The sequence below is a fragment of the Phragmites australis genome, chromosome 7 (genome assembly GCF_958298935.1).
Source record: "Phragmites australis chromosome 7, lpPhrAust1.1, whole genome shotgun sequence".
Taxonomy (NCBI): Eukaryota; Viridiplantae; Streptophyta; class Magnoliopsida; order Poales; family Poaceae; genus Phragmites; species Phragmites australis.
Window position 1 is genome coordinate 28,689,213 of NC_084927.1, and position 15,021 is coordinate 28,704,233.

General features: G+C 42.9%; 1 protein-coding gene across 1 annotated transcript; it reads right to left on the reverse strand.

The window, feature by feature from the left end:
• Nucleotides 1-6,328: 6,328 nt before the first annotated feature.
• On the reverse strand, nt 6,329-8,406 carry LOC133924586 (transcription factor MYB4-like). The gene is made up of 3 exons (XM_062370184.1): nt 8,089-8,406; nt 7,847-7,976; nt 6,329-7,185 (listed from the first exon to the last, which is right to left on the reverse strand). The coding sequence occupies exons 1-3, from the start codon at nt 8,219-8,221 to the stop codon at nt 6,693-6,695; spliced, it is 756 nt and encodes a 251-aa protein (XP_062226168.1). The 5' UTR covers nt 8,222-8,406; the 3' UTR covers nt 6,329-6,692.
• Between the last annotated feature and the right edge of the window lie 6,615 nt (nt 8,407-15,021).

Genomic DNA, 15,021 nt, shown 5'->3' on the forward strand with positions numbered 1-15,021 from the left:
TTGCCCTTCGTCCGTTCCTTCGTGTTGTCGCGTCGTGGCGTGTTTGTTTGACCAAGAAGCGGGATGGAGCAAAGAGCAGTTGTTCTTGCACGTAACACGGCTGCAACTTTGGGACCAGTATTCGCTGAAACTCTTGCAAAATACTTTCATTTTTCTAATTCAGAAATACATTAGATGTGGCTGCTATTGGATCCTGTTTCGTGGCTGCTATTGGATCTTGTTGCTTCATAAATAAATACTGGAACGTGGCTGCTAAATCCTGTTCATGTGAATACCTGTGCCTTGGCTCAAATCCATATGTCAATCATGTTCCTAACTGTTTTCTAAAGATTTTTCTAACAACTTCCTATAATTTTTGTACCTAGCATTGCACTTGCTTCCAATAAACTAGTAGAAACAAAACAAACCAATGTGCACAAAATTATTGTGCGGTTCCCCTATTGACATCAATCACAGGATTACTAGTACAATCATACTCTATAATTTACTAAGGTGTCACTTTAAAGGTATGGACTTTTCAGCAAGGTTTGTGTCCTTCATTATGACTTCAGCAAAGTTCGTCTAAAGTAACATAAAAAAAAAAAACTTTTATTGATATAAAAGCATAGAAACCGACAAATGAACAGCAAACATCTTGAATTTATAAATCGAAAGGACTAAAGGATCAGTAGTCTTATTCCGAAAAAGCAACGGCTGCTTGCATTGGTATCTCGATCATGTTTTTGCTGGTTGGGTTATTGGTAGTTTGGTGCAATCATTTCACCATTTCGGCCTTCCTGACCAATTATGCATACACATGTAGTGCTGTAACCACATTATACTCTCCAGGAGATGACATTGACCTTTGTTACTATCCATATCGAAGGCTTGAAGCTAGCTGACTCCAACTGTCGCCGTGAAACTTTTAGGCTTCCCTTCTCAAGCTTCCATGCATCTTCTTCGTTCCGGTTCATACATGATTAGGCCACTGTTGCCATCCCTCATGAACTTTTCTTTGTGAGGATCATAAACTTTTTTAGTTCTGGTGCCTCTAATAACAATGGCATGTCTATGCTCACTTTACCAAATTACAGATATTCCTCCAAGATTTTGTTGGTGGAGTTGGTCTAATCAAGGTCGAAAAGCGTACACCTCTATTTTTGACTTTTACTTCGAGATATTGTAGTTAAATCATCATAACTATTTTTTCAAATGCATTTTATTCTGAAATATTGGTCTTTTGTACACACATCTGGTCTTGATAATGCGTAGCGAGTATACCATCACTTGTTCACACGGCTGAAGAAGGGAAAAGTTTATTTTACTACCCTTAAGTATCTCGCTAGTCTGGATAACCTCTGAAATTTTATTTAATTTATTTAATCTCCTAAAGTTCTAAAATTGTGTCACTTAATCCATTGAATAGTTTTGGATTAGTGATTTTGCCATATTGATGCCACATCATTGGATTTTTGCTAATGTGGCTACCACATCACCTTTGGTTCCTCCTCCCACAAATCTTCCCCCTTCTCTCCCTTTGCTCGCCATATCACCCTATTTTGCCGGCCTCCCAGTGCCAGTGCTGTACTCGCAGCACAAATCATCGTATAGGCTTTAGCCTACACTAAGCCAAGAGTACTAGTTTGATTCAATTCACGGAGGGCTAAAGAACTGGCTGCTGCACCACGTGAGGGGCGTGACCTGCTGCCGGTTCTGCTTGTGCACTGAACAGACACCTTTTCTGTACCTAATCCCACATAGCCACATGCCAAGCTCGGCAAGATCTGGAGCAAACACGAACAGCGAGGAGTTTTGGCGTCTGAGACATTCAGCATGCATCAAATGGTCGAGTCATGCACATGCACCACCACTAATCCGCCTATGATGGTTATGTGTCAAAACCACCATATAATACCATCCATGCTAGCAAAACCATCTAGATAAAACCGCCAAAGGGGTTAAGTAACCCGATTTTAAAATTTGAGGGGGTTAAATTGATCAAATAAAACTTCAGGAATTATCTGAACTAGCATAATACTTTATGGTAGTAAAATGAATGTTTCCCGTTGAAGGAAGGCAAGACTTTTTTAGGGCATTTTTTTTATCAGGGACTGTAATTGAGAAGAATATAATTTGAACTAACAGTAAATGAAAGGACAAATCTTTTGAAGTATTTTTTTTCTTGCACATATAGGAGAGTTACGGATCATTTTATTAAAGAGAAAGAAGGAAATAACAAATGCACACCGATTACACAGAAAACAACGTGCCATAGAAAAAGAGAAAAACAACCAAAGAACCAAAGAGAAAAAAAGGACACAAACTAACCATCTAATAAACTATTGAGGCCCCTATCTCCAGTAGCAAACCATACAACACCCTCGACTGGCACCGTTGTCACCACCGAATTGACACTCGAAGATGCATTGTTGAAAATGCAGTCGTTGTAATGCTTTTATAACTCCCAAACCACAAAAATGACAAGAGAATTGAAACATTTCCTCTGCAGCTTATCGACCATTTTGTACACACCCAACCACCAATCAGAGAACACAACAACGTTTGGCTAGGGTACCACTACCTGCTGACCAAGGTTCTAAAGAATGATGAGCCGCACCTGTCGAGCAAACACACAAGTGATCAAAATATGCTGAATGGATTTGACGCCTATTACAAAGCAGACATGAAACTGGATGAGGCAAGCCCCTCCTAGCCATCTGATCGGCTGTCCAACATCTGTTAAGAATAGCAAGCCAAATGAAAAACCAGCACCGAAGAGGATCCCAAGACTTCCGGACAAGTTTCCAAGGAGTGAAACTGGTAGAACCTATGACGAAAGAGTTGTACGCCGATTTACTTGAATATATGCCCAACCTAGAGACCCTCCAAATGTTCTGATCACTCAAACCTTGCTGCAAGATGACCGTTTCCATTAACTCCCATAGCTGAAGATATTCCTCCAATGCACTGAGAGAGAGAGAGAGAGAGAGCGAGAGAGAGAGAGAGAGAGAGAGAGAGAGAGAGAGAGAGAGAGAGAGAGTCCCTTTGATATCCGACACCAACCAGCGATGAATAAAAGCCTGACTCACAATCCTCAGATTAAGCACTCGTTGAGGGACAAGGGAGGAAAGATTAGGATCCAAATCTGAAATGGACCTACCTGCATTCACTTTTTCATCCAAAACAATGTGTTTGTACCATCAGCAAAGATCATCTCTATGGCTATATCAAATAAGGCTGATGCAATATGAGGGAACTGGATCTTCAAACCCACCCATGGCCGAGAAGGTTCGGTCTTGCGTAGCCACAACCATCTAATGCAAAGTGCCCATCCAAGAGTGGCCAAGTCAAGAATTTCCAAACCACCAAATTGAATTGGTCGACATACTTGATGCCAAGAGACCAAAAAATTGCTGCCATTGACCTATTCTGGACCCTTCCACAACCTCTTATTCTTTTATCAATAGCTTTGAGAACCCATTTAGGAAGATCCAACACGATCATGTTATAGATAGGCGTTGCAGAGAGGACCACCCGAACCATAACTAGTCTGCCTGCACGATTCATCAAGAAGGCTTTCCAACCTGGCAAATGATCCATTACTTTGTCAATCAAAGGTTGCAACTCAGCTTTAGTATGTTTTCTAATCGAAAGAGGAATACCCAGATAAGTGCACAGGAAGTTTTTAACCTCACACTGCAGTTGATCCCTTATAATTGGCATACCAATCTCCTAACAACGAATAGGACTCATCGAACACTTACGAATATTAGTCTTCAGACCTGAGGCTTCACCAAAGACATCCAACAATCATTTGGTCAAGACAAGATCACTACCAGTAGGACGGAGAAATAACACCACATCATCAGCGTAAAAAGAAACCCGACGATGCTATCCTGGTACCACAAGTGGTTGCAAAAGACCCTCTAGGCAGGCCCGACCAATCAATGAACTCAACACGTCCATTACTAATATAAACATCATAGGCGAGAGGGGATCGCATTGTCTAAAACCGCGATAGTGAAGAATGGTCTCACCCGGTTCTCCATTTAGCAACAGCCGAGTAGATGAAGTGGACAACAAGCAGCACAATAAGTTGCACCATCGATTACCGAATCCCAAGCTTCAAAGCACCTCTAACAAGAAACGGCAAGAGACCGAATCAAATGCCTTGGATATATCCAGTTTGAGAAGAATATGCAGCTCATTCCACTTATGCAAGTATCTCGCTAATTGTTGCACAAGTAGAAAATTATCCTATATAAAATGGCCATGGACGAAAGCCTTGGGGCCAGGCGGTTGACCAAGATCTTTGCAAGTGGCTTCGCGAAACTATGAATAAGACTTATAGGACGGTAATCTTTGACCTGCATAGCATCTGATTTTTTAGGCAAGAGGGTGAGAAAAGTTGTGTTCAAAAGCTTGAACTTGGAGAAACGCCCCTGTTGCATAGTCAACAAGGCCCTCATCAAATCGCTTTTGATAATATACCAACAAGATTTATAAAAATGACTGGTGAAACCATCTGGACCAGAGCCTTGTCTTGAGGTAGCTCTTTAATTGTCACCCAAACTTCTTCAGTGAAGAGAGCATCAAAGGAACTCAAATCACGATGATGCAAATGGAAAACTTGGAGATTGAAGCATATCATTGAGCTAAAAGCAGCCACCTCCACTAGCATTGGAAAATGGAATTTAGCCTGAACCTATGGCAATAGCTAGTTTAAGCTATGGTAGACATTTGTAAAGCCATTTTTGAATCTTTCATGTTAGTTAGGCCAATAATTAGAGATGGTACACAAGGCTAGCTATGTAGCAAGGACCATTGGTGATGCCCACACTGCGTTTTAGATTCTATTCAGAATACAATATGTAGAATGAAGTTAAAAGAAAAGTATTCAGAATACAATATGTATTGAGAAAGTAAGTTCTTTACATATTCTTATAGGAAAAATTCTAACAATTATTATGCTTGTTGATGTAGTTTGTACTACGTGATTGGACCGCAGCTAATCGTTTTATTTATGATGCTATAAAAAATTGTAGTTCTGAAGTCAAGCTACTGGAGTATTGCATATGTATCAGTAAAAGTTCTTTTCAGCGTTTTTTAGTAGTGCAGCATTGCCGGCAAAACTACGTCAGCGAAACTTAGCAGTACAGCAGCTGCTACAAGTTTGTTATATTTATCTTTGCTTCATGTGTCATTGATCATCTAGCGTGTACAACATACGGCGCTTTGGTTCCTCTTTGATGGAGTGATCTGTAAACTAATGAGAACTTCAATCTATCTGAATCACTTTTTTTTTCATTTTATTTACTACCTTTTTTATCTAAACTGATGACTATTTCAGTTGTTGATCAAGCTCTCCTACAAATGGAAAAAAACTATTTATATTTTTAGAGATGGATTGAAATGACAAGGTTTTGTTCAAAATTTGAGTTTGAACTCCTCATAAGAGTTGCTAGAAAATAAACTGACAAGCTGCTAGAAATTTTTCGAGGACACTAAATGACTGAAGTAATAAGTGTGCAGAGTGATCCTTAAGAGCAGTAATTTTTACGTCAATGGTACATCATATATATGCCTACACCAAGTGACATGTTTTCTGCACACAATTTCCCCGTTCTAGATACGGAGCTAGTTCTTTATATATTGGCAATGTTCTCAGGACTCGTATTCGATAAATGCCTTTTGAAACCTTCAGTCCAAAGGGTAAATTCCATGTTCAGCACTCTACTTAATTGTCTACTCGGGCAACTCCTTTGACTTGACAAGAATGTTTTAGTGTTCACATCTTGTTTTGGAAGAATGAGCATTGTTTACTAAAAACATGTATCATATATTAATTCAAAAAGGATGTATTCTATATGGCGTATATGGTCAAGATCGTTAAGGGCACATCCCATTGTTGTGATGCTCATGAAATTGTCGGCGATAATTAGCAGTGTATTCCCCTCATCTAGAACAGCTCAAAAGATATCCTCGACAATACAGTATCTGAACCCTTGCATAAACAAAGGCAGGCGACCTGCTTGTATAATTGGAGACTGTTGACATAGCTTAAGCATAAGCGGCACAAGTTGGAATAGAAAAATACAGCACAATATGAATGTGTGAATCAGCATCACACACGTTCTTCGTTTACTTCTCCAGATCAAATAAAGGTGATACAGAATCGATCAGGAGACAGCCAGATCTCTTCCTGTCATTATTAAACAGTAAGCTACACAAAAGAAAATCGTCCTTCAGTTTGTCCCAGTCTCTTAACACATGTTTTTCAGAGTTTTCGCTGGTGGTTAGCATTTCACCTCAACTGCGACAAGCGTGCACTGCAGAAGAACAGATCACAGGACAAAAATCCGTACACTACTTCAGCATTGTGATTTCATAACCGAACACGACACGAGTACCATACAAGATAAATTTAATCAACCAATTTGGAGAAGCAGAGTCCATTTTCGGGAGATCTCTATTGTACATAGATATCTGCACATCGTGCAAAGGAATTCTCAGGACGCTTCGGTTTCGATCACTGATCTCTTCCATTTCTATACAAGAAGGTAAACAAGATCGATCAAAGTTGCTTGGTGCATGGCGTTCTTTCTGCCTAATTTCCTCGTGGACACTCTTCTCTGTTAGTTATGTCCCCTCCGATGCAAGATAACACAGAGAGAAAAAGAACGGTCAATTAGCCCAGAATGTGAAAACTCTCTCTAAACTTGCGTCAATTCTTGCACGTCGCCGGACTCCATGAACACTCTGAGCCAGAAGTCCATGTCGTCGGCGGCGCCCGACGACGCGGTAGGCGCGCTGCCGAACTCGTCGGAGAGCTCCATGGCGACGTCAAAACTGTCCAGCGGCATCGACAGCGTCTCCGACCAGAAGCTCTCGTCGATCTGGAACTCCTCCGAGGAGGTGAAGCTCTCCTCCTTGGCTAACCCGGAGCTCCCCGTGTTGCCTTGCTCGGTCATCGACGATGACTCGGTCACCGTCGACGAGGCCGTCAGTTCAGGCGACACCGGCGCGGTGGTGGCCGGGACGTCGGGCATCCTCCTCACGCCGCCGCGCTTCGGTGCCCCCAGCCTGTGCTTCTTGTTGGCGCCCTCCTGCTTGGTGGGCTCGAGCCGCTTCTTGAGGTGCGTGTGCCAGACGTTCTTGATCTCGTTGTCCGTCCGCCCCGGCAGCCTGGCGGCGATGGCGGACCACCTGTGATCAAACAAAACGCATAATCCAGATATCATCAGTGCACTTCTTTGTCAAAAGGATTTGATTAGCGACGAGATGACATGTTTTATGCAATCCCCGCGTGAGTTGATTCCCCCTACGGCATCACATGCAGTTGTTTAGCGCCTAAATGCATGTTTTACTGCACTGAAATCAAGGCGGCGCTGTTCGTCCACGAGAACGGCCAAACGAGATGGAATCTCCGGCAGATCTCGCGCATCATCAGTGAGACGATTAACTAGTAACCAAGTGGCTAACACTTGGATCTTTTTTTCTTCATTGGCCTTGAGGTGGGCCCCGTGAGGATAATGTATTGTACGCCTCTGTATGCGTGAAAGAAATTCTATAAAATGCCATCTAAAAAAGACTTTCTTTTATATATGTCATGTGCCTTCTTTTTTTCTCTTATTTGTATATGTCGGTCGTGGGATCAAAACAGGACGGTACGAATTAGAATCGTACGGATCTTTGGACGAAGATCTTATGTAATTTCCTTCTCCACGTGGGGAGGGAAGAAAGAATAAGTCTCCTTTCTTTGCATTAGAAGCAACAATCATGGCTCCAGTTCAGCAAAAACTGAAAAGATAGCAATGGAAGAAAGGCAAAGAAAAGGAGGGGAAAAAGAAGGGAAAATGAGTAGTACCGGTTGCCGAGCAGCTGGTGGAGCTGGATGATGGTGTCCTCCTCCTCCTTGGTGAAGTTGCCGCGCTTGATGTCGGGACGCAGGTAGTTGATCCACCGGAGCCGGCAGCTCTTGCCGCACCGCAGCAGCCCTGCAACAACATCACACGCACATCTCGTTAGCACTCCGCGTTCGGCCGGCAGGGCACCGCGTACGCGCGCGGGAGCTAGCCCGGGAGCAAGCAGGCCGAGTTGGTTGCTCACCGGCTTGCCTGGGCAGCGCGCGCCAGTTGCCGTGGCCAAAGCGCTGGATGTGGGCGACGAGGACCTTGTCCTCCTCGGGCGTCCACGGCCCCTTCTTGAGGCCCATCTTCTCGCAGCACGGAGCCCTCCCCATTGCTTCTCCTCTCCTCCCCCGTGTGGTGCCTGGAGCTGTGCTTGCTTGCGCACTTGGTTTGTCTGGCGGAGCTGTGGAGCGTGCGTGAGCGCGTGTAGAGAGGTATCTGCTCGGTGCTCGCGGCGTTCTGTTTGTCTTTGTGGGAAGGGGAGCACTGTCCTCGTGCTGCAGAGCAATGGAGGAGTCGCGAGGGTGTCCGGGTATTTATCCTTGGCCCGTGCGCTTTAGAAACGTGCACTAATGCGTCAGTCCACGTCCGCCAAACCAATGCGCCAGTCCAGGCAGCTTCGCAGGAAGGTGTCTTCATGGGGCGATTATTTTCCTCGCATTTATGATTTATTTCTGAACCGTTGGATGAAGATTCAACCGCTGAAATCTCTCTCTTCCAAATACTATTTATTCTAATCTTCGGTGGCTGTCCCTCCCTCTCGACTGCTCCGTGCCATGTATCGTCGTCACCCCGCCAGCCCCAGCCGCTCTCCATGGGGGCATTGATGCTTGAGAACCTTACCGTCCACTGCATCCCAATGCTGTTACCAGTGGCGCGTAAGCCGTCCATAGCCATGGCTTTTGTCGCATTCTACTCACTCTGTCTTGTTTCTTTCTCTAGCTAATAATTAGGAATGGATCCAGCGTTATAGGAGTAGTGTAGGAGCATCTACTCATTTTTGTTGATTTAGTAAACTGTAGATTTTTTTACTATAACTCCGGTATTTTTTAACCTAGCAGACTCTCACTCGATTTCTAAGCTAAATCCGTCCCTGCTAATAATAGGTATTGGGATTTTACTTTCCCATCACCTTCCTCTTTAGAACCCATATATATCTATTGTCACCACTCTCTTGCCTAATATTGTTATTAGTGGTGTGTAAGCTACCCATATCCCTGACCTTTGCCACACTCCACTCACTCTGCCTTGTTCCTTTCTCTAGCCAATAACTAGTGTTGGGGTTTTCCTTCCCTGCTGGCATCCTCTTTAGAGTCCATAGCCATCTATTGTCACCGCTCTTCTCCCTCCTCCACTCCCATTGTCGATAGTGTCATTGCTGTCGATGCTCGCCAGCCTTCCTCTATTACCCCTACATCTATTCCTTTAGGGGTTGCCCTCATTGCACTTTGATTGAACATAAACATTAACCTTGGAGTCGCGAAATAGGTACCGAAAGAAGGATGGCATGCTTGGAGCACATATGACATTGAGTCTAGAAATTCGACAAATATGTTTCAATCTGTTAAGCCATTTTATTATTTTTTCACTACATGATACTTGACGAGGATATATCATTATTATTATTATATATTCTATAAATATTATATATCTATAAAGGGTATATGACGATCATATGTATATTACTCGATCCAGTGTATATCGTAACCTTCGCAAAGGAGGGTACAAGTTAAAATACAGGTAAGGTACTCGTATTGAATAGAGAAGTTATCCTCTATTCGAGAAAGATTTATAGATAGCCAGGAGATCGAGGGTTTGGAAACATTAAGCCCAGAAGAGCCCAGATAAGATACGCCAGAGTTACCTCAACTATAAAAGGATGAGAAAAGGGTACTACAAGAAAAACCATTCTACAAGCTCAAGATGCCAATTCACTAGAGCACACGCTTCATAGCAACTCGTGCCTTCAGATCTACGAAGCCACGAGACCTAGATCAAACCTAGTCGGGTAGAAGTATCAATGCACATCGAATATCCACATTAGAAGTAACCTCATGCAAAGCAGTAGAAACTCGGAGAAATCTACCTAGTTTATTAGGATTAGATCGTTATACACCTCATGTTGTAAATTTTGATCATAAGATTAATCAATATAAGACAAAACGTAGTGCTATTATTCACTCGGAGGTCCTATCGTGTTCCTCTTTACGATATTTTTCTACGATCATGCATATATCTCCATATTTACACTACAAATATTTTACTGTGCTATGAGGCCCATTGGCTCCCGTGTATTGCTAAGCATTGCTACAGTTACAGCCATTTTGTTACAACTTACATAGGACCTGGGATTGGAGGATCTAAGTCACTTGGAGCTTGTCAATGAAACGGCTCATGGTTGCAACCAAATTGTACACGAAATGGGTACGAGCATTTGTCTACATTGCTTCACAGAATGCTCGCACGAAGAGGTAGTGTCCAGGTTTTGCACATAAGTCGCTCGGTTAACCATTTTTTTCAGCCTCAGCGGCTGCGAATCCGCGACACGATCGCGTCGTGCCAATAGAAAGTTAGCAAAGAAATTAAAAGAAGAAAGATAGAGCATGAATTTTCTTCTTAAGAAAAAAGGTATATCGATCAAGAAAGTGTGTAGTGCAAACACGCCGCAGCGGCGGTCACGGGCAGGACAGAGCAAGTTCAGCGCATCTGGCCCGAGCCCGAGCCGTCATGTCACGCAAGCGTGTTGTGCTTCGATGGATAGGGACTGGTAAAAAAAAAACGGTGGAACATTTGGACGGGTAATGCAAGGACAGATCAAGTCCGAGCCGGGACGTACTGCTTTCTCGTCGCAGCCGTATCGAATTCAAGCTCCTCGCGCCACTTTGCTCGCCGCCGCACGTCGCCGCGCGAGCGAGGCGGCAGCGGCGCTGAACGTTTCAATTCGAGGCCTCCATCATTTTAACCTCACTAGTCATTGGATCTGTCGATGTATGAATATCAGTCAGAGTTGTGGGAGGCGGTCAACCTGTATGGCGCGTAGTGTGTTCGGCAGGCGGGTACACGAGCTAGAGGTAAAACGCAGAGTAGGATTTTCGAGAATAACACATACAAACGGAGTAGTAGAGATTAAATAGTATGAGTTGATAATTTTTATGAAATTTAGAGATAGTCTGTAGGACTAAAGATAAAATGTTTTGTCTTATGTAAAAATAAATAGTAGAGATATTGATCAAAGAACGTGAGGTTAGATTATGCTTGTGGTCCATGTGACAAACTGCCGTGGACACTGCTTTAGTATTTTTTTTTTTAACTCTTGGCACTTTCTTCCTATGGAGGGTAAAGCCGCTTTAGGTTGCCGGTACTTTCATGTCGAATCTTGCTGCTGGTGCTGGGTGCAAATGTCTTCGGGGGCCATCAAGCCGTGATGTCAGCGCTATCAGATCGCAATTTGCAACGCACCCATGCATCTTTCTGTGTCAATAACAGTACCAATATCAGATCATTTGATATATAAGTATAAATTAGCCATTGGATCCTACTTAAATTTATTTATAAACACTGGATATTCTAGTGTAATCTTCAACTTTATCACTAGACCATCCGGTGTATAGACTTGAATCTGATCGAGCCACTTCTTACTGTTTATTTTTCGTTTGTGTAATCTTCTGATAACCGAACCATCTAGCATATATAACTTCTCACATCTATGAAAAAACTTATAGAAAATGCTCCAGTACAACCTCCGGTATGCACTACTTCTGAGCATCGAATCATCCGATATGTACAAATCTTCTGCACTAAAAAATTTGCTCATAAAAAATGCTCTAACCTTCTAATATGCACATTTACCACAGAATCTTAATATTTTTCTTTTCTTTCTTTTGCTTTTAAGGAATAATCACATTGAAGAAAATTTTAATGTTAGAGTGAAATTTAAAGCACCATAGAAACACACGGACACCTTACTATATTAGAGTGAAATTAGATACTGTAGTAATATACGGACACCTTGCTATATTAGTAGTGTTAAAAAACAATACTAGTAATGTTAAAAATGTGCTAACAGTGGCAAATGAGTAAAAAATTGTGAGGATAGTGGTAAATTATTGAGAGCTTGCCATCAGAGCGATGGCAGAAAGTTAAACTCCCCCTAGTACTGCATCGGACGTATGCAGCTGAAGCGTGCGTACATCGAGATCGAGAACATATACACCGTGGCAAAAACTACAGAGAGTTTCATCCATCGCGCTAAAAAATCAACTGAAGAAGAGATAAAACGAACTAGCCGATCAGAAAAGTCATCGCAGCAGCATGTGCGTTTTCATGCTGACCGGAGTACTCGCAGCGCACAGGGTCAAACGGTCAACCATTGTTCGCACGTGGGGCCCACCGGCCCCGAAGCGCCGCTCTTGTTGGCCGGCCAGTACCAATGCGAGAGCTGTTGGTCGTCGTGGAGCGAGTAGGGTCGGCCGTTCCGATACGTGTGAGGTGTGACCGTGCCGTGCTCGATTGCTCGTATTCTTCATTCACACGCGCAAACGCCGAGTCACGCTGACGCAATAGCTTTGCTGCATGTGCATGGTAGCAGGAGGGGCAGAGCAGTCTTGGCGGCAGCGACGCGCCTACCTCCCTAGCTCCTGTAACGATTTTGTCGTCCCCGGCGAATGGCGGCTCGAGTATTAAAAAACCTTCAGAGTCGCAGCTCGTTTTCAAGTCGATACAGTATAAAAAGCTAGGCGTTTGCTAGTTTCACCCTGCCTGCAAACTAAGGTCCTGTTTGAGGAGTTTTCGGTAGCTTCTACTTTTCAGAAAAGTTGAGAAACTGAGAATCTCTTTAAATAGTCTGTTTGTTGAGAAATTATTTTGAAATAAATTAAAAGCTGAAAAGTTAGTTGAGTGTGGCTTTTCTAAAAAGCTGATATACAGAGAAGCTAAAAATTAAATCCATAAACCAACCGTTTATTCAGAAACCATAAGTAGTTTTTTAAAAAACAGCTTTTCAGAAAAAAAATATAAACTCCAGCTCCCCAAACAGAGCCTAATTATCTCAGGAGATCGATGAATAACAGTTAAAGAAAACGTCGACACGAACAAAAAGATACTGGTTGTATCGTAGTAAATATATATCAACACGCACGCACGCACGCACGACAAGTCGACAACGAACTAGTCACAGCTCGCAAGTGCATGCACGAGATGAAGACCACATGCGAGCGTAGCTTTCATACATCGCGATCGCCGTACGTTGTCACCTCCTCCGCTCTCTCCCTCTCTGCTCGACAAATGGACTCGATCGCCGTCAACCCGCAGTTCACCGGATGTCATCAATTTGATCATCCTACTAGCAATAATTAATTAAGCACAAGCCGCCACAATATTTTCTACGCACGTCGCTACCGTAGAAAAAGCTTTTAGTGTTCATTCATGACCGACATCAGCGTGGGTATTTAATTAGTATTATATAATTAGTAGTGATAATCACTGAATATTATTGTCGGTTCAAAAACCTCTCACCAGTACCGTTCACAACAACTGTTAGTAATAGTTGGATCTCAAAATGAGTTTTTTAGGCTGAAAAAGTAAAACAAAATCCATTCCGACAAGCCCCATGTGTTGCGTAAGTAACGTGAATTTCACGAGAAATATACAGGTGTGTGGTATCAATGTCGTTCAGTAACCCTTTATCACTGTCGACAGTGATATTTGGTCCTAAAACGTGATTTTTCGATGCTGAAAAAATTAAAAAAAAAATCCCACGAAGACTAGCCCCTTGTGTTATGTAAATCACACAATATTTTGCATGCATGTGATTCTTGGGAGTCGAACGTGTGACTTCTCATCTTGCGTGAAGCCATCTTACTATCTCATATAAGATCGGATCTTTTAAAAGATCCCTCCTTAGCACGATACGTGTTATTTCTCTCTCTCTTCGGTACACGTCTGTTGTTAAATCAGGAGAAAGACGGTATGAATCAGAGTCTCGTAGAAATTTTTCTGTAAAAGATCTTATAGAATTTCCTTCCCTCGTCTCCCATAGCATATTGTTATTGGCTAGAATAATCTACGTGCCACTTAAGATCCTCTCTATCGGATTTCCTTCATAAGTCTCGTTCACTTCACGAATGAATTTTCATTCTCTGTAGCGTCCCAACGGTTTTCCTTTGTGAAGTGATTTTGTCTCCTATTTCATCTACATTATATTTTCTTTTTCTTTCACAAATCTCTTTGAAGTAAAACGGTTGAAAATGAGAAAAAAATATAAAATATGAAAACAGAGAAAAAAAATTAAAAACTGAACGAAATAAATGGGATATGAATTGAAGTGGTCTAATCCACTAGGGTCCGGGCTCGATCAAAAGCTGAGCGATTATTAAACAAAGATTGCTGCGCAACGTAACATAGCATTATAATAAGCTTGGGTTCAGACGAGAGGAGATGAGTAATTTCGTGTCCTTTGGATACCCGGTACGCCGAGTACCGTACCGTACGTGTGTGCAGCTTCGATCTTCTAGTCAAGCTAGAGGTCGCTTAAATTTGGCTCGATGCGAGTCATCTGGTTTAGCGGACATCATAACCTTCAAATTTCAAATTGAAGCAGGATCGATCATTGTCTATAGACCCACCACCAACTAATTAATCAACAAAACTGAAGCACGATCAAAACGAAGCAGGCGGTGAATTAGGCGTCTGCTTCGATGTTTCCTGTAGGAACAGCGACGACCGTCCGTCCGTGTGCACGGCGCGGTCTCCTTTTCGGCGGACGCGGTCTCGCGATCGATCGAACGTACGACTCGTCCGGAGCACGGACGGTCGGCGCTCGATGACTCGATCGAGGACGCGCGTTGCGTCGCCACCTGCCACCACGGGCATGCGGTTGGGCTTGGGCACCCGGCGTTCACTCCTTTCTCCCTTGTCGTTGCAAGCAAATGTGAAACGCCAGCGGGCGCTGAGTCTACCGTAGCTTTCCGGCACTTTGGAAACGGATCTGGGTGGCGCATGGACTGCGAGGAAAGCTACCTGTGATCTAATTTTTTTTTTTGAGGAGTGATTTTTTAAAAGTGATTTTGTGGTTGAAGATAATTTTTTAAAATAAAATATATGGAGAAAATAATTCTGTGCGGGAAGTGAATCA